General features: G+C 33.3%; 1 protein-coding gene across 1 annotated transcript; it reads left to right on the top strand.

The window, feature by feature from the left end:
* The first annotated feature begins 20,309 nt into the window (after positions 1–20,309).
* Positions 20,310–20,717, top strand: LOC101499954 (putative glutaredoxin-C14). Its single transcript, XM_004492012.4, has one exon. It carries the CDS (start codon positions 20,310–20,312, stop codon positions 20,715–20,717), a length of 408 nt encoding a protein of 135 aa, XP_004492069.1.
* Positions 20,718–21,092: the final 375 nt, after the last annotated feature.

The following is a 21,092-nucleotide window of genomic DNA, read 5'->3' as shown; positions in this document are numbered from 1 at the left end:
TCAAATGAGAGGTCTTTACATGAATCGTTTAACTATTTAATCGTTATACAATCGTACGGTTAATCTGAATCTTTAGACTTTAGACGTCCATGATGGTAGTTCACCGCTCAGACTTATTCTCTCAACTGAATCCTAAAGATAGCCATTTATATAGTTTTTATTGATATATATATATATATATATATATAAAGAAAAACAAAAATACGCATTGATAGTGTAAACTAACTTTACAGTAACGTCTAATAAAAATTTAAAAAATAATAGTTCAAAAATAAACAGTTGTAATACATGCATAATAAAACGATTGATTTACGTTTGAAATAATATAAAATTATTTTATGTTGATAGTGCATAACCATTGCACTTTATGTAAATTTGAAATTGATGGAATCTTAAATATATAAAAAAATTTAGTAAAAAAAACTCTTTTTTTTTGAGGTTAGAGATACTATATTTGAAAACTATTTCTTATTTGTTTTCCTAAAATGTATCCTTATTTCAACTTTTTTAATATATTCTTTTACTAACTTTTCTGATATGTTAAAATACATTAATAAAGAAGTTTTACTCATAAATCTAATTACATTTTATAATTATATTTTAGAATAGTTAACGAATATCTACTGCACAATCAGGAGATTACATTATCTTAATTAATTTTTTATGTGGCATAAATGTTGGTTGAGTCACACTTTCCATAAACTCACAAACAAACTTTCCTAAAAAGAACACACAAACAAAATGCATACTGCCTGCCTGCCTGCCCTGTTTTGTTTGCAGTGTCATTAGCCATAGCCGTAAAGGAAAGCAGCTCGATGTCTTCAGAATATATTCTATCTTCTTTTTTTCAGAATATATACATATATATTTTACCGAAGAATATATTCTATCTTACTACTACATTTTTCTTTGTTATAGCATTGTATATGACGATAATTTTGATTGAAATAAGAATTAAGATTTTTTTTTTTACTATTTAATGCTTTAGAGTAAAACGTTTAGTTTAGTAGCAAATGTAACTATATAATGTTATAGATACACAATAAAGACGGAAATAACAAAAATGAAACAGCAAATAAATTGGCTAGGGTTTACGCATAAGTAAGATCCCAAAAGAGGAAGCTCTTGTACCAGTTAGAAAATATATTTGAATTTACTTCAATAATAATAAGAGTACAATAACTAATTCGTTTAAGTAGACTATGTTATATATCTAATGAACTTAATTAACGCTAATGGGTCTGATATGTACAATTAGACTATGCTACTTTTACAATAAAAATACCTAACATAACAAAATAATGGATTAGTAAAATAAATAATGGATTAGTTGATTATTAATATATTAGAATAGTTATTATAGCATTTTTAAATGTTAGGGTCATTCTAAAATCATCATTCTTATATAAAATATAAATTTTTGACATGTATGATTTGTTTTCTGTATCGTATTCAATTTTCGTATCGTTAAATCTTATTTCTCTTTGATGACAAATATTTTAACAATAATTGAAATTCTAGTATTCAAATCATATTCTTTTATTAATTGATTATTGTCATTCAAGTGAGAGATTGATAGATTAATTATTTAATTAATCAATTATTAATTGACAATAATCAATTATTAATTGACAATAATTAATTATTATGAACTATTATTAATTGATGTAATGGTATTATGTTGAATGGACCGTGATGAGTTGAACTATTATATCAAGTCAAATGAGAGGTCTTTACATGAATCGTTTAACTATTTAATCGTTATACAATCGTACGGTTAATCTGAATCTTTAGACTTTAGACGTCCATGATGGTAGTTCACCGCTCAGACTTATTCTCTCAACTGAATCCTAAAGATAGCCATTTATATAGTTTTTATTGATATATATATATATATATATATATAAAGAAAAACAAAAATACGCATTGATAGTGTAAACTAACTTTACAGTAACGTCTAATAAAAATTTAAAAAATAATAGTTCAAAAATAAACAGTTGTAATACATGCATAATAAAACGATTGATTTACGTTTGAAATAATATAAAATTATTTTATGTTGATAGTGCATAACCATTGCACTTTATGTAAATTTGAAATTGATGGAATCTTAAATATATAAAAAAATTTAGTAAAAAAAACTCTTTTTTTTTGAGGTTAGAGATACTATATTTGAAAACTATTTCTTATTTGTTTTCCTAAAATGTATCCTTATTTCAACTTTTTTAATATATTCTTTTACTAACTTTTCTGATATGTTAAAATACATTAATAAAGAAGTTTTACTCATAAATCTAATTACATTTTATAATTATATTTTAGAATAGTTAACGAATATCTACTGCACAATCAGGAGATTACATTATCTTAATTAATTTTTTATGTGGCATAAATGTTGGTTGAGTCACACTTTCCATAAACTCACAAACAAACTTTCCTAAAAAGAACACACAAACAAAATGCATACTGCCTGCCTGCCTGCCCTGTTTTGTTTGCAGTGTCATTAGCCATAGCCGTAAAGGAAAGCAGCTCGATGTCTTCAGAATATATTCTATCTTCTTTTTTTCAGAATATATACATATATATTTTACCGAAGAATATATTCTATCTTACTACTACATTTTTCTTTGTTATAGCATTGTATATGACGATAATTTTGATTGAAATAAGAATTAAGATTTTTTTTTTTACTATTTAATGCTTTAGAGTAAAACGTTTAGTTTAGTAGCAAATGTAACTATATAATGTTATAGAAATGGATCTAGATCGGTTGCGGTCACTGGCCTTGACTGCGGTGCCCTCTAGTAAATTTAGACCGTTTAATTAAGATCGAAAAAAATATTAAAATTTAATTATAAAATCATTCGATTTTATCAATGATTAAGATGTGCTGACTGCAACAGCCGTAAAAAATCTGGATTTTTGCATAAATGAAGTAAACATTTTATTTTATGTATAAAAATGTTATTTTGACAAAATTTGACAATAAATACGTACCTCTTACTTACTATTCAACTTATTTATACAATAAAATATGAGTACAAATATTAATTTTTATTTCAATATTTATAATAATAGAGAGATATTTTTGTTACACATATTCATATTTATATTATTAATCATTTATTTAACATATACTTCTTTAAAATCTAAAATACAAGGCGGTAACCATTTTAGACTACTTCATTTTAGTTGTTGATGTCTTTCACTTTAGTGCTTAATATTTTGCATTTTAGTGTCAATGAAATACTCTAAAAAAATAATGAGATATATGTTAAATAAATAGTTAATAGGATTCACTTTAGTAGTTAATGAAGTAATTTAATTAGTTAATGATACAAATAGGTATCAGAGTTAGACAAACATTATTCTATTATTATTTATTTTGAAAAAAAAATTCTTTTTGAATTTAAACAACGCGAGATGAAATTACATCTCAGCAAGTCCTAAAGAGAGACCTATGAAAAATCCTAATCAATTTCAAATATCAGATAATACATCTTTTTTTTTTGTCAAATACGCTATCTTATGGTCAAGACATTTAAAATACTTTGTCTAATTTTTAGTTTCTAAACCACCAAGTGTGAGCTTCTTAGAGGATTAGACCTAATCGTTAAGGATTGCCATAATGACTACAAGAAGATAACTCCACTTGTAGTGACTTATCAGAAAATCACTTAACTGTCCCTTTGTACATAGATGGAGAATCCATATAGTTAAAATAAATTTTTATTACTCACCCTAAATCATACACCTACATACATAGCATACATACATATACATATATATATATATATATATATATATTGTGTGTGTGTGTGCAATTTGTATGGAACTACTTTGTACAACATTACACACATCAATTTGTACATTTTATATCATTGTCACGCCTCAAATGGAAAAATGTTATTATATATTAAATAATAGAGTGTAGAATGTCAACTCCATGTTTATACGTCAAATATACAAAGAACATGTATAAAGGAAGGAAAATATGAGAAAACTTAGAAGAACAGAGGAAAATATGGCCCCTAATAATCATCATTATAGTCGTAATCCTGTTATACTAGAGTTAAAACTAAAATAGAGAGCATTATGGCCCCCAGTAGTCATCGTTATGGTTGTAATCCTACCAGATTGGAGAGTTAAAACCAAAACAGAGAGAATTATGGCCCATCCCCCAGTAATCATCATTGTGGTTGTAATCTTGCTAGAACGGAGAATTAACACTAAAACATAGAGAATTATGGCCCCTAGTAATCAACGTTATAACTATAGTCCTACCAGATTTGAAATAGTTTGTTCAACAGTTTTAATTCTTTAGCACTTTCAATTCATCATATAAACAGAAAACACAACAAAATAAAATACCAAAGACATAAAATACATATATTTATTACAATAATCTATAATTTCATCATAATCATGTAAACATAACATTCAATCTATTACTCAAAAGAAAACACAACAACCTCATGCTTCAAATCAAAATCAAGAAAAACTCACCCTTTGTTATCATTAAAACCTTGATTTCCCCCAAATTTCATTTTGAATCAATCTCGTCCAATTTTTCAAAGTTCACAAATCTCAAAGAAACATGTGCGTGCATGACAAATTTCAAGAATGATCATACAAACCCTTAAAGAATGAAAGAGCCATAATTTCACCACAACCTCTAAATCTTCTAATTCTCAATATCTTAGATTGTACTTTTATTTACTCATACATGCAAGGGGTGAAAGGAAAGGAACCCCCCTCTAGGTTTCAAAAATTCAAATATCTTTGTATTAAATGTGTGTGTGTGTATTTTATTGTGTATAAGAGAGGTGGTGGTAGCATAAGTTATGAGTTTGGCTTCTTAGATTTTCTTACTTCTAATCTCTCTTACTAAACTTGGCTCACGTATTTACTTATTAAAATATAGAAATTTATTAAATGAATGATAAGACAAAATATTAAATTAAAATAGAGAATTATATAGGAAACAAGGGATGTTACAGACCCCATTTTCCCTCTCTTTGTCGAGTGGAGAAAGTATTGAGCAGAGGTATCACTAAAATTGTTTCAAATGCTTGACCTAGTCTAATTGCAGATCTTGGGGTACAAGTTTTCCTTCACATGTTATCTATGCTGATTATGTAATGATTTTTTGTAAGGCTTCTCAGTCCAACATTTAAGTTTTGCAGCATCTTTTCAATAGATATGGCGAGGCATTTTGTTAAATTACCATTTTCTAAGCAGGCTCCATATTAACTATTTGTATTATTAGAATTGCAAATTTACTTTGGTTTAATATTGGTACTACTTTTTTGTTAGATGTGCGTATTCCAATCTTCAAAGGAAATCCAAAATCAAAGCACATGCAAAAAATTGTTGATAAAATCAAGACCAAATTAGCTACATGGAAAGCCATTTACTTTTTATGATTGACAGTATACAACTGGTAAACAATGTGATTTATAGTATGTTGCTTTACTCAAGGCTAGAGTTATGATAAATCAATGTACTATATGATATCATATAGATTCTACCATCTAGGTTGCCATCAAAGACCATATTACAACCACAAATAATAATTCCATTTTGCAGCTAGGTAATGGGGATTGGATAAACATTTGGATTGATTCTTGGTTAGATACCCCTCTTGCGCATAGTTGACGCATACCAAAACACTGTCATAAATTTAGGTAGTCTAGAGTTGCAAATTTCATCCAAATCATCAGTGGTTGATTCCTTCTACTCTTATGATTGCATATCCATCTCTAGATTCAACCGTTAAGCCCAAAGTAACTGCTACTACATGCATTAATGAAAGATGGGTTTGGACTGCCTCTAATAATGAGGAATTTACTTTTAAATATGCTATTTGTGCTTAAAACCTTGGGGTCAACATGTTAATTGGGAAAATTGGGCTTGAGGTCAAGAAATTTCTCGTTCGAAATTGGTTTTGATTTTGAGAAATATGAATAACGAACTTCCAACATATGATAACCTTGTTCTAATAGGTTGTCACTTAGTCTCTCGAAGATCTTTGTGGTCAACATGTTTGAAACTATCGTCCATTTGTTCTATGAATGTAGCTTTTCTGTGAACATTTGGAATTGGCTCTCGTTGATGTTGTCTTTAAATTTAGACCCACCCTTAATTATGGCGGTCTTACAAGTTGGTAGCAGGAATTGGAATTCACAATGTGGGATTGTGGTATGGGTAGTGTTAACAATGAAAAGAGGAAGAAAGAGGAAGAAGAGAAAACAACCACTCTAGGGTTTCATATCATATAATAAACCAAAACTGAAGTTAATAGGGTTACAATGAGTATATATAGAGGAAAATAGAAAATATCTAAAATACCCTTACTACTAATATATAATAATATTATCTAATATCTCCCCTCAAACTCACGATGCATTAACATGGAGCATCGAGAGTTTGTCAACTAAAAAACGGAAACGTTTAATGGAATGCATCTTTGTGAACAAATCAGCAATCTGTAAAGAAGAAGGGACAAATGGTAGAGTAATAGTTCCATGCTGAAGATGATGACGAGTAAAATGACAATCAATCTCAATGTGTTTGGTGCGTTCATGAAAGACCGAGTTGTGAGCAATTTGAATAGCACTCTTGTTATCACAGTGCATCGGAGTTGGTTCAGCAAGAGAGATACCCATATCAGACAAAAGCCAACGCAACCAAATTATTTCAGCGGTAGTGGATGCCATAGCACGATATTCAGCTTCTGTAGAAGAGCGAGAGACAATGTCTTGTTTCTTACTCTTCCAAGAAATAAGAGAGTCTCCAAGAAAGATACAAAACCCTGTGGTGGATTTACGATCAGTGGTATCACCAGCCCAATCAGCATCAGAATAAGCTCGTAACTTCAATGAGGATGACGATGGAAAGAGAAGACTTTGAAATTGAGTTCCTCGAAGATAACGAAGAATCCGAAGAACTGCTGCCCAATGTACTGTAGTGGGGGAGACAACAAACTGACTAACAACATGAACAGCATAAGCAATGTCAGGTCTGGTAATCGTAAGATACACTAAGCTGCCAACCAAAGTACGATACAAAGTGGAATCTGGTAAAGGAACACCATCCGAGGGAGCATATTTTACATTCAACTCAAGAGGAGTATCTGCTGCTCTAGTATCAGAAAGACGAGCCTGATCAAGAATGTTGGCAATGTACTTGGATTGAGAAAGAAGGTAGCCTCTAGGAGAGTAGGCAACTTCAATCCCCAAGAAATAGCGAAGAGTTCCCAAGTCCTTCATCTCAAACTGTTTGGCTAACTGCAATTTCAACTCATTAATTCCACTAACATCATCACCTGTAATAATCATATCATCAACATATAGAGAAAGTATAATGCGACCATGAGTGGTGGACCTTATAAACAATGCAGAATCATGTTCACTAGAGCGAAAACCAAGAGAAGTGATCACAGTAGAGAATTTCTCAAACCAAGCTCGAGGAGCTTGTTTAAGACCATATAGAGCCTTTTTTAACTTACATACTTCCCCTGGATCATGAGAAACTCCTTGTGGAGGGACCATATAGACTTCTTCATGAAGCTCACCATTTAAAAAGGCATTTTTGACATCCATTTGGGAAATATGCCATTGACGAATAGATGCAACTGCAATAAGAGTACGAATAGTGGTCATCTTGGCTACAGGAGCAAAAGTTTCTTCATAATCCATACCATATTGTTGAGAGAAACCCTTAGCAACAAGACGTGCTTTGTAGCGCTCAACTGACCCATCAGACTTAGTTTTGATCTTGTATACCCAACGAGACCCAATAGCACGTTTTCCAGGAGGAAGAGGTACTAATTCCCAAGTGTTGGTTTTGTGCAATGCAGATAGTTCTTCTGCCATAGCCTGCTGCCAAAGAGGATCAAGAACAGCCTCTTTATAGGAAGAGGGCTCAGACAAACTGTGAATAGAGGTTAAGAAAGAAGCAAACGAAGCTGAGTAAGTTGAATAGACAAAATCAGGTAACTGAGTAGACTTACGTTGACGAGAAGGGTAACGAGGAGGATCAACAATCGCAGGAGGTGGTTGGACAGCCGGGGGGACAAGAGGGATGTCATCATGTGGAGTAGTAGTATTTGTCCTGCAATTCTCAACATTACAATCACTAGAAGCGCTATCATTAGGACCAAACGGATCAATATGGGTTAGTTCAGAACTCTTAGTAATCTGCGAATCAGAGGAAACAGAGTAAAAAGGAATGTGCTCAAGAAAAACAACATTACGAGATACATAAAGTTTTCTTGCATGAGGATCATAACAACGATAACCCTTTTGACCATCCCCATAACCAAGAAAAACACACATGGCTGAACGAGAAGACAACTTACTGCGCTCTACTTGAGGGCGAAGAACAAAACAAGTAGAACCAAAAACTTTCAAAGAATAGTAATCAGGGGTAGAAGCATATAATTTTTCAAAGGGAGACAAACCTGATATGATAGAGGATGGAATTCTATTAATAGCATGAACAGCAGTAAGAACTGCTTCTCCCCAAAACTCACTAGGAACTGAAGCGGACAACAAAAGGGAACGAGCAGTCTCTATAATGTGACGATGTTTCCTTTCAGCAACTCCATTTTGTTGAGGAGTATCAGTACAAGATGTTTGGTGGCGAGTGCCATCATAAGCAAGTAATTCAGAAAATTTATTAGAGGTATATTCACCACCTAAATCACAACGAAAACACTTTATAACAGAATTATGTTGAGTTTTGACCATTGCACGAAATATATGATAAATGTCAAAAAATTCAGACCGATTTTTCATAAGATAAACCCAACAATAACGAGTGTAATCATCAATAAACGAAACATAATATCTAGATCCACCTTTGGTGAGCACCGGTGATGGACCCCAAACATCAGAGTGAACTAAATCAAAAGGCGCATATGAAACGGAAACACTTTTACTAAACGGTAAAGCTGGAAATTTAGCAAGTTTACAACCACAACAATCTGAGATATCACAGGGTTTTAACTTTCCTAAGGCTCCAGTAGAAGCCAAATATTTTAATCTAGAAGCAGAAACATGTCCAAGGCGAGAATGCCATAAATAAAAACTAGAAGATAATGAATTCAAGCGAAAACTAGATAATAAGTCAGCAGTAGTTGTTGAGGCTGCAGTATCTGGGAGTCGTAGTTCATCCAAAACGTAAAGTCCCCCCTGTCTATGGCCTGTCCCAATCAGCCTCCCAGAATGTGGATCCTGCACACAACAAGAAGTGGAAGAAAACGTAACCGAATAACCGAAATCACATATTTGACTAACAGAAGCAAGACTCAAAGTAAGATTAGGAATATAATAAACATTAGAAAGAGACAAGTTAGGTGTGGAGACAGAACCAATGCCTGCTAGTGGCATAGGAGTTATAACCGACACAGACGAGGCAGGTTTCACAGACACAAAAGATTTATCATCGTATGTCATATGATGAGATGCTCCAGAATCAAGAATCCATATGGAAGGAGATATACCTGACATACCAGAGGAGTTCAAACCTTTAGAAGAGGTGGCAGACATGGCATGTGATTGAGTGGCAAGAAGTCTTTGAAGTTGTTCTGCAATATCAGATATTTGGGAAGCACTCTCAGATGAGTATACAGAACCAGAACTAGAGTCAATGGTAGGAGGAGCAGAAGCAACAACATTGGACGATGGCCCCCTAAAATTCTTCTTATGTGTTCTCCCCAATTTCGGACAACGTGCTTTCCAATGACCTTTTTCTTTGCAGAATGCACATTCATCATTACCAAGCCCAACTCTCCCTTGAGATGTTTTTTTTTGAACAGGAGCAACAAAAACAGATGGAGGAGCTGAGAGAATTTCCTTATTTAACATACCAGAATGAGTCTTAAGTCTGATTTCTTCTGCCAACAATTCACTAACTACTGATTCAACATTAGGAAGGGGGGAACGATGCAAAATACCCCCACGAAGGCCCTCAAAATCATCACGAAGAGCCATTAGAAACCAAACCAGACGTTGCTCCTCTCTTTGATCAATGTATGCTTTGACAGCTTTCAACTCAGGTGATTCCATAAGAGCCAATTGATCCCACAGATTAGTCATTGCCGAATAGAATTCCTGAATGGTCATACTGCTCTGCTTAAGGGCTCTAATATCACTTTCTAACTGATAACGTTTTGCAAAGTTAGACTGAACATACAAACGTTTCAAGTGATCCCAAATCTCTTTAGCAGTATCATATTTTGCTAGTTGTACTCCTATAGACAACTCAACAGAATTATTAATCCAAGTAATAATTTTTGAATTACTAACATTCCATGTTTTCAGATCTTTTGCATATTGAGTTTCATCCTTTTTATCTGTAGGCTTAACAGAAGTTCCATCAACAAAACCCCACATATCTTTTCCAATCAAAAAATTTTTCATCACATAACTCCAATAAGAGTAATTTTGTCCATTGAGGTGAACACTAACAGCTTGAAGAGAATCATCCTTAACACCAGCCATAACAAATAATGACAGAAAAATACGACAAACACAATCACTGAGAGAAAATAAATTAAGAATAACCTGGTGCTGTGCGAGCACGATTTCTCCCTCTCCAGACGTCGTTTCGTCGATCCGACCGTTGAAGACGAAGACCTATATGTTGCGAACCTGCTGTCCAAAAATCAGCCCGATCCAACGGTTAACGAATGCGCAATCGATGTTTTTCTGAGACTGATTTAACAAAATCGGGAATAGGGTTACTCTTCTCTTTTCTCTTTTGGTGGTTGTCTTTCCTATCAAAATAGTCTCTCTCTTCTCTACGGTAGATCCCAAAATCAACCAAAGCTCTTTGATACCATGTTAACAATGAAAAGAGGAAGAAAGAGGAAGAAGAGAAAACAACCACTCTAGGGTTTCATATCATATAATAAACCAAAACTGAAGTTAATAGGGTTACAATGAGTATATATAGAGGAAAATAGAAAATATCTAAAATACCCTTACTACTAATATATAATAATATTATCTAATAGGTAGCAATCATCAATATGTTCCATTTAATTTGTTGGTGTCAGAACCAATAAAAAATCAACAACAAAAATATATTAGTTGACCTACAGTAACTAGTTTAGTCGTTACCATGGATGAATTCTTGATTCCAAAAAAGTTTTAGGTTAAAATTCACCCACCAAAGGCGCTTATAATTAAAGAGAAATTATGGCACCCTCCTTTATTTAGTTGAGTAAAGTGACATGCAGATGGTGCAACACTAGATTGTCCTGGTCCAGTCTCTTTTCGTGGAATTTTTAAGGACTGTATGACAACCAATACTTGGGGTGCTTTGCGATAAATTTTGGAAATACTTATGCTCTTCATGAGTTGTTAGGTTAGATGACTGCCATTGAGATAACTTGTAATAAAGGTTGGCGTAACTTATGGTCAGAGACACACTCTCAGTTAGTTAATTTAGCTATCAAGTCTTCAGGTATAGTTCCTTGGCAATTAAGAAATAGGTGGATCAATTGTTTGGAGATGATAAAGTCAATTGTTTGGGTAGAAAGAATACGAATGAGTGCTCTTCTCTAATGAATGAGTGAAGTGTAAGAAATATTATTTTGTAACATATTCTTGAAAGATACTTTTTGTGTGCAAATCACGTTAAAGTTTTTCAAAGTATATTGAAGGGAGAGTGTTATTCATCCTATTTGTATCTAATTAGTGGGGAAGAATCGAACTTAAATTCATGCGTAAAAAACACACTTTAGAATTCTATAATACCATCTTCATTAAGAACTTCATTGTTAAAGTGTTGCAACATTGTCACCAACAAGCCTTCCTTGTTTTAGGTTTAGATGATGGTTGACTTTGTGTTTGAATTTTTGGCTTTGCACTCTTTTTTCTTTTAACATGATTTTACCCATTTGGGTTTTTCAAGTAAGATTTTTAAAGAGGCAGATGCAGCTTGTTGTCATCACTATTGTTTCCTTTTGTTTTGGTCGATCCCGAAACATATTTTTCTTATTTTAATTTAATATATTTATTAGGGTGCAACAAATGATAGGTGTTGGCTTTAAGGGGACCAACTTAGTTGGAATGTCATCATTTGTTGTTTTTGATTAACAGAAGTGTGTATGTGTTAAAACAACAACACACTATTAAAAGAATAAAGAGATAAATCACAAATAGAAACTTTAAGACGTTTGGTAATAAAGTTTGGCCAAATGATGGCTACGTCTCCGACTATAGAGAAATTGTAGTTCCTTTGTTTTAGATGAATTAATTAGAGTTTACAGAGTACAAGTTATGCTTAAATAGTAGTAATAATGTTCAGATTACCATAATACTCCTAAATCATACCACGGGGATCTATTGCCCCCGAACCCCCTAGGTTCCCACACAACAATTAGTTGAGAAAAACCGTCCACTTGATACTACATATGAGCCATATTCAACAATATCCACATTAAATATCAAATTCCTATGAAGATTTACAACTTGACACTCATATCCTAGTAGATGGGGGTACAACTCCTCCTTAACACTGAGAAACATGTAACAAGTCCATGTGATGCTTGAACTTGTCACTGGTGACTAACTTGGTCAACATGTCAGCTGCTTTCTTTGAAGTATGAACCTTCTCAAGTAATATTTATCTTGATGCAAGTAACTCCATGATCTTGTGAAACCTCACATCAATATGTTCGGTCCTAACATCGTACACTTGATTCTTTGCCAAATAAATGGCACTATGACTATCACAATACAACTGAACTCCACTTTTCTCAACACTCAATTCCTTCACTAATCTTGTAAGCCATAAAGCCTTTTCGCAGCTTCAACTACTCCCTTGTACTCTACTTCAATTATAGACATAGCCACTATGGATTGATCTAATGAATTCCAACAAATAATTCCTCCTGCAAGGGTAAAGACATATCTTGTTGTAGACCTTCTATCAGTCATGTCACCTACATAATTAGAATCGATATATCATACAATTGAAGAATCACCATGCCCACTACTAAGCATGATACCATGACCTAGTGTATCCTTCTAGCACCTGAAAATCCATTTGACTTCTTCCCAATTCTAGAATATATCTGACATCATTCAACATTTGCACACCGTGCTCGTCGATGACAATTTTAATTTGTTCATTCCAATGATAGCACATGATTTATCATCACCCAAACAAACACAACCAAAACAGTTTGACCTTAATGTGATAAACTACTTTTTGTTCGGCGTCATGTGATAAGAATAACCAGATTCAATAACTCACACTTTTGTGCACTTGCTAGATGAAACACAAAGAATATCTTTTTCACTGCCAGAGTCTTCAGTTTGAACCACGTTCGTCGAACTGGATGAACCTTGTTGTTTGTTTGGAAAGTCTTTTCTCCAATGTTTGATCAGTTTGCAATTGAAACACTCTGTTGTTTTTCTGTTCTTGGACTTAGACCTCTTTTTCATTGAATTGGCCTTATATTTGTTCCCCCTATGATCTTGACTGTATTTTACATAAAAATCGTCGCTTGAAAAATCCTTCTTATGCATTTTGTCTTCTTTGAAAATGAGACTGAAGTGCAGCAATAATATCATCCATCTTGATAGACTTCTTCTCGTATTAAGAGTTGTCACTAGGTGATCGAATTAACTTGATAACGAGCACAATAGAATAATAATATGAAGGTATTGACATGTTGTTGTAAATCGAATCCTTCATGCATCATCAACCTATACAATTGTTGTTTTGCGAACAATTTTTTTGTGAGAGTTTTGCACATATACTTACTTTCCAATTTTCTAGACCTCCATTGGACATGTTACGTCTAAGATATGATGCATCACCTCATCGAATACACACAAATGAACCATTTATGCAACCTTATCCTTCATCTTCGTCCAATCGACTTCTACCATGTCTTTTGATTTTTCCTCATGCAGCGCCTTTTGAAGACCTTATAGTGTCAACAGATGCTTAACCCTTATTTGCCTTTTGAATTTTGCACCAGAGTTACTCGTTATTTAGCAACACAAGCTTGAAATGATAAAGAGAGAAATTGCAAATAGGAACTTAAAACGTTTAGTAACGAAATTCAACCAAATGATATATACGTCTTCGATTACAGAAGAATTATACTACATTTGTATTAGATGACGAATTAGAGTTTACAGCTTATAAATAGTAATGATAATGTTCATATTAATACAATACGTTTGAACCATACCATAGAGAGCTATTGTCAACTACATTCCTTAGTTTTCCACACAACATTTAATTGGATCAAACCGTCCACTTAATACTATCAATGAATCATACTAAACGGCATGTATAATAGTACTTTTTGTGAATGGTGATGATAGTATTACAAAGATGATAATAGGGTAGGCAAAATTGCTTACTTTCTTTTATTGAAGGAAATAGAGGTATATATAACATGGGTCTTGAAACAAAATTACAAAATATAAGGAATATAAACTGAATAAAATAAAGTGGGCCTAATAAACTGGACTGGACTAATAACTAATAATTAAGTATGTAATACCCCTACAAACTGGAGATTGTATGTCAATAACTCCTAGTTTGAACAATAAATACGTGAACGGTTGTAGATCAATAGGTTTCGTGAATATGTCGGCAAGCTTATCGGATGAGGAAACATGTAGGAGATGAAATAACTTGCTTTGTAATTTCTCGCGAACGACGTGACAATCAATGTCAATATGCTTTGTTTGTTCATGGAATGTTAAGTTTGCAGCAATGTGACAAGCATATTTAATGTCACAAAATAATAGTGCAAGGGTTTTGAGGGAAACCTTGAGATCATGAAGGAGCTAATTTAACCACTGCAGCTCACAGACAGTGGCAGCAAAAGCTCTGCACTCGGCTTAGGAGGACGAACGCGATACAATCACTTGCTTCTTTGAACACTAACAAAAGAGTGAGTCACCATGAAATATACAATAGCCGATAACTGACCGTCGAGTTAAGGGGCAGGAGGCCCAGCCAGAGTCACTTAAAGCTTTAAGTTGAAGAGAAGATTTTGCTGAGAAAAATAGTCGTTGCCCAGGATTCTTCTTCAAGTAGCGTAGAACATGTATGGCTTCATGATGATGTGAAGTTAAAGGAGAAGACATGTGTTGACTAAGTTGTTGGAAAACATAGGTGATATCTGAACGAGTAGTGGTGAGGTAAATTAGACGGCCAATGAGACGACGATATGATGTATTATCAGAAACTGGTTCATCAGATTGGATGATGGAAGGTCTACTCATGGGTGTTGAAATAGGTTTGGTAGCCAGGAGACCAACATCAGTGAGAAAATCAAGGGTGTATTTACATTGGGAAATGGAAAGAGCAGATTTGGTTTTTGCAATTTCAAGGCCAAGAAAATATTTAAGGACACTCAGGTCCTTAATTTTAAAGGAGATGTCAAGATTGTGTTTGATTGTATAGATTTCAACAAGATCATTACTAGTAAGAATAAGATCATCCATATATATGAGTATGACAGTGAAGGACTTGGGAGATTGCTTGGTGAAAAGAGAATAATCACTTTGGGATTGTGAGTACCCGTGGGTGACAAGGAATGTTGAGAGCTTAAAAAACAATTGGCAGCTAGCTTACTTGAGGCCATAGATAGATTAAGTGAGACGATAAACTTGATTGGGAGCATTGAATTTAAGACCCGATGGAGGTGTCATGTAGACTTCTTCATCCAAATCGCCATGAAGAAAGGCGTTGTTGACGTCCAATTGTTGAAGATGCCAATCTTGAAAAGCAACAATAGCTAAGACAAGTCGGACTGTAGTTAACTTCGCCACTGGACTGAAGGTGTCAAGAAAATCAACCCCATCAATTTGTGAATATCCTTTTGCTACGAGACATGCCTTATGACGTTCAATTGAACCATCATATTTGTACTTAGTTTTAAACACCCATTTACATCCAATGAGAGTTTTTCCAGGAGGTAGAAAAGTGACGATCCAAGTATTATTGTCTTGGAGGGCTGCCAATTCGGCACCCATTGCTTCAATCCAACAATTAATTTTGGAAGCTTGAGTATAAGATGTGGGCTCATCATTCGAAGAGATGGCCATAATGAAAGATTTATGATGAAGAGACGAGTTTTGATATGAAAGAACCGATGACAAAGGATACAAAATACCTGAATTTTGTGATGATGTAGGAGCCTTAACTGTTGGACAATCATAATAAAAGAGATGGGCATGTGGTTTACAGTGTCGTTGAGATTTGCAATGTCCAACTAGATCAGATGGGGCTTGAGGAACAAAACTGGAAGGGAGATGATGATTATCGTCATTTGACGTGGCAAACAAAGTGTCAATTGAACCTGCATTATTGTTATTGGTACAAGGAATAGCATTTGGAATATTGGAAGGAACATAAGGTAAATTATGCGAAGCAAATAGAAAGTTATAGTCAAAATTGATGTTATCACAAGATGTATCAATGGAAACTGATTTTGAAGAAATATTAGAATAAGGAAAAATACTTTCATGAAAAATGACATTCCTAGAGATGAGAATTTGTCTAGAATTAATGTCAAGAACAATGTAACCTTTTGTGCCATTTTTATATCCAAGAAACACACACTTAGATGCCCTTGGATCAAGCTTACCATGGTGGTTAGTCAATGTTGAAGCAAAACATAGGCTACCAAAGACTTTAAGGTCAATTAAAACAAGAGGCTTACCATGATCTCAAAAGGAGATTTATTACCCAAGATAGGTGTGGGTAACTTGTTAATAAGATACACAACATGACTAATAGCATATGACCAAAGATACTTAGGTAAATTAGAACGAAACAAAAGAGACCTAGCAACATTTAAAATATGTATATGTTTTCGTTCAACAACAAAATTTTGTTGCGGCGTTTCGACACAAGAAGTTTGATGCAAAATACCAAGGTTGTTATAAAATTGTGGCATCATAAATTCAGACCCATTATCTGAACGAATCATTTTTATTTTGCAATCAAATTTTGTTGAGACAAGAGAAACAAAATTTTGAACAAGTTATCTAGTTTCTCCTTTATGTTTCATGAGAAAAATCCAAGTATGTTTAGAAAAATCATTACCAATGGTAAGAAAGTAAAAATGTACATGAATAGAGGCAAGAGATAAAGGACCCCATATATCCAAATGAATTAAATCAAAAGACTTGACAGTTTTAGTGCTACTGAGGGGAAATGGGAGTTTAGACTGTTTAGCAATATGACAATAATCACAAACATTACTATAAGTAAATTTTATAAAAGGAAATAACAAGCCAATAGATTTTAAAACATTCTGGGAAGGATGACCCAAACGATAATGCCATAAATCAAAGCTACAAGTGTTAATAGTAGGGAAACAAGAATCAAACAGATCAACAGAATGATGATGAGAGACAAAATTATTGTTATTGGTATTTACAGACTGCGAACTACAAACAGATTTGCGTAATTGTTTAGCACTAGTTTGACTATGTATATAGTTGGCTAGCAGGTATAGTCCACCATGAACTTAATCATATCCAATCATCTTAGATTATTGAGGTTCGTGAATGGAACAATAAGTATCAGTAAAAGTAAGAACACAACGGAAAGAATCAGAAAGTTTTTGAACAGAAATTATATTGAAATAAAATTCAGGAATGAACAAAACATTGTACAAAGTTAGTTGATTATATAAATGAATAGTGTCGGCATAAGAAGTAATAGTAATATCACCATTGGGTATTTTCACCTTGGAGGGAGTAATATTATGAAAATTAAAAAGAAGAAAAAAAGAAAGCTTATTTGCAACATGATCAGTTGCTCCACTATCAAGAATTCAATAAGGGCAAGAATTAGAATTTGTACCTAAAGTCGAAGTGGACAAATTGAAACAAGAAGAGAAATTGGACTCACCAAGCACAATATTAACATCGGAAGCAAATGGATCTTGTGAAGGAGGTGGATTAGTCTTTATCAAATCAAGCAATTGTTGACATTGGCTATGAGTTAGTGTGGGCCCATCTTGGTGTTCCGGCGTAGGAGGGTTGGAAGCTAAGTTCTCATTATTTGATGTATTAGCAAGAGATATGTTGTTGGTCATTGGGGTTCGGTTCTTGAATTGGAAACTTGGAGGAAACCCAGACTTGTAATAACAGGAATCCACTGTGTGTCTTCCCCTATCACAAAAAGTGCATAATTTGGTGGAACCACCATTAGAAGATTTTCCATAACCTTTTCATCTACCATGACTAGAAAAAGAATGCGATGATGGATTAGGATTGGTAGCCGTAAAGAGGATTTTGGGATCACCAAGAATACCATTGGAGGCAGCAAATTGATTTTCTTGCTGAAGAATTGAAGCAAGAACGCCAAAAATTGTTGGGAGAGGATCCATCATTAAGAGTTGTGTTTTGACAGTGGAAAATTGATCATTAAGACCTTTGAGAAAGGGAATCACTTACTCTGAATCTTGAAGCGTCTTTAGGGTTTTATTCATGTTGGTAGAACAAGCACAGATAGGAGTGCAAATGCAAGTGGGGTTAGGTCGTAATTGTTCTAATTCGATCCATAAACCCTTCAAATCAGTAAAATAAGCAGTAACAGATCATTCCCCTTGACAAATCGTATGAATATCACGAAGGAGTTGAGAAGCTCGAAAGTGATTACCTTTAGTAAAGTGATCCCTGAGTTCGTTCCAAAGATCCACCGCGTTGTCGGTGTAGATAGTGCTTTGCGTGATGGAATGGGAAAGAAAGCGAGTAATCCAAGAAACAACCATAACGTTGCATCGTTCCCAAGCGTCAAAATTGACATCCGAAATCGGCGGAGGAGAGATTGTGCCGTTAACAAATTTAAGTTTGTTCTTTGATAACAGGGCTCTCGCCGCATAGCATATTAAAAGAAACAAAGGTTTATATACATACACATGAGTCTTGAAACATAATTACAAAATATAAGGAATATAAACTGAATAAAATAAATTGAATTTAATAAACTGAACTCGACTAATAACTAATAATTAAGTATGTAATAGATAGAGATTAAACGAAGTTTGATGAAGGAAGGATGCAAGTTTGACTCTATTGGTGAATTATTAACGTTTTGAAGATAATGAGCAAAGGCTGAAACACAACAGAATACAGTAATGAATTTGAGAAAAGAGAGAGAGAGAGATTGGAAGGTTTGGAATTGGTCGACAACAAGTACGCATACGCGCCGCCTACATCCTTCTAATTCTCATTTCCCGGAAACAAAACAAAAAGTCTGCTTTTGATGTCGCTAATGCTGAATTTCCTGAGAATATTCTTTTTACTTTTCATCCAAATAAATAAATAAATATAAATATTGCATAATAAGATAATAAAATGGATGATGACTTGCAATTCATCTTATGGCGCAGGTTATAAGCCATTAGCTAATGAGAGGGAAATCTGCTTTCTTTTAATCTAATAGAGTACTATATACATCATTGCACCATGAAACATGAAAAATAAATAATTAAAACACCAATTTTGGTTAATAAGTGAATTAGAGTTTTACATACCGTACATTGGTGATTAAAATTTATTGAAAGTTTGTCAATTATATTCTTTAAGAAGTAATAATTAATAATTTTTTGTCGTTTTATGGAGTTATATCATTTAAATAAAATTAATTTGTAAGAGACAGTTTCAATGGTCGTTTGAATTTAAAATATTTTTTAAATTTTCATTTACGGTAAAATGTAATCTATATTATTAATTTTGATAATAAATATTGTTTAAGGTTGTTACAAATATATTAAGAAATATAATAATAAAAAAAAAATAAAAAAAATCGTATTAATGATATTCATTATATTATATAGATGGAGTCTTGACTTGGATAAAAGAGCTGAAAAATCAGCTTATGACCTTATGCTACATATACTCATTAACCAATTTTTTCCTTTTGTTCTTTTGTGTATATTGTTCACTTTTAGCACTGTTTGACAAATACTAATGTATTCACCACACCATGCATTCTCCTTGGGAAACCATTATAGGCTTATAGCTGCAAGTTATTAGTAGATAGATATATATAGAGACATGAGAGACAACAACACTTGATAAACAGAACACGCTCTATCCGACAACAACAGACAAAAGCATTTAATTAGTACCCTAAACCCCCAACATCCTTCCACACCTTGTTTTTTTCTTAATTTTCACACCCCCCGTCCAACCCCTTATAAAACCACCCTTTCCTTTTCATCACAAACACAAAAAAGTTTTCATTTTTCTTATATCCTTTTGCATACTTCGTTGTGTTCTGCTATTACAATACACAATAGTATGAATCAAGAAAAACTCATGCATTATCAAGTGGATCCATGGAATTACTACATGATGAGAGTAAGAAGAAGAAGAATGGAAGAAGAAGATGAAATGGAGAGAGTGATGAGAATAGTTTCAGAAAGTGCAGTTGTGATATTCAGCAGTAGTAGCTGTTGTATGTGTCATGCAATGAAGAGTCTTTTTTGTGGAATGGGAGTGAACACAATGGTTCATGAACTTGATCAAGATTCTAAAGGGAAACAAATGGAAAAAACATTGATGAGGTTACTTGCTACTAACTCAACTACACTTCCTGTTGTTTTCATTGGTGGCAAATTAGTTGGCTCTATGGATACACTTTTGGCTTTTCATGTCAATGGTTCTCTTGTTCCACTTCTCAAACAAGCTGGTGCTTTATGGCTTTAGATTAATTATGAATTTCTTAGTCCTTAATTAGAGTTTCAAATTAGAGAATTAGAACTAAGCTATATATTCTAACCAGAATTTGTTCTGTTATGTTGTAGGGAACTGAAAATTATGTAATGTGGAAAATATGCATTTTTTTTCTTCTTAATTTAGTAGCTAGTTTGTAGTTATATATATATATGTATGTTGCAAGTGTATTTTGGAAATGAACAAGAAGTTTTATAGAAAATTCTATCCTTACTTCTACTCCAAAATCAAATACCATTTTATATTGATTAAGTTAAAGTCACCATTTCATTAATAAAATATACAAATGGTATGAGTTTACCTTTGGACTATTTTTTGGAAGTTCATATTAAATGCATCAACTTTTAC

This window comes from Cicer arietinum, chromosome 3 (assembly GCF_000331145.2).
Source record: "Cicer arietinum cultivar CDC Frontier isolate Library 1 chromosome 3, Cicar.CDCFrontier_v2.0, whole genome shotgun sequence".
Classification (NCBI taxonomy): domain Eukaryota; kingdom Viridiplantae; phylum Streptophyta; class Magnoliopsida; order Fabales; family Fabaceae; genus Cicer; species Cicer arietinum.
Note: the sequence above shows the minus strand (reverse complement) of the source record. Positions and strands in the feature narration are given on the sequence as shown.

Bases quoted from the DNA above. Each gene is read 5' to 3' on its own strand.
- LOC101499954 (XM_004492012.4), top strand. From the start codon at position 20,310: ATGAATCAAGAAAAACTCATGCATTATCAAGTGGATCCATGGAATTAC.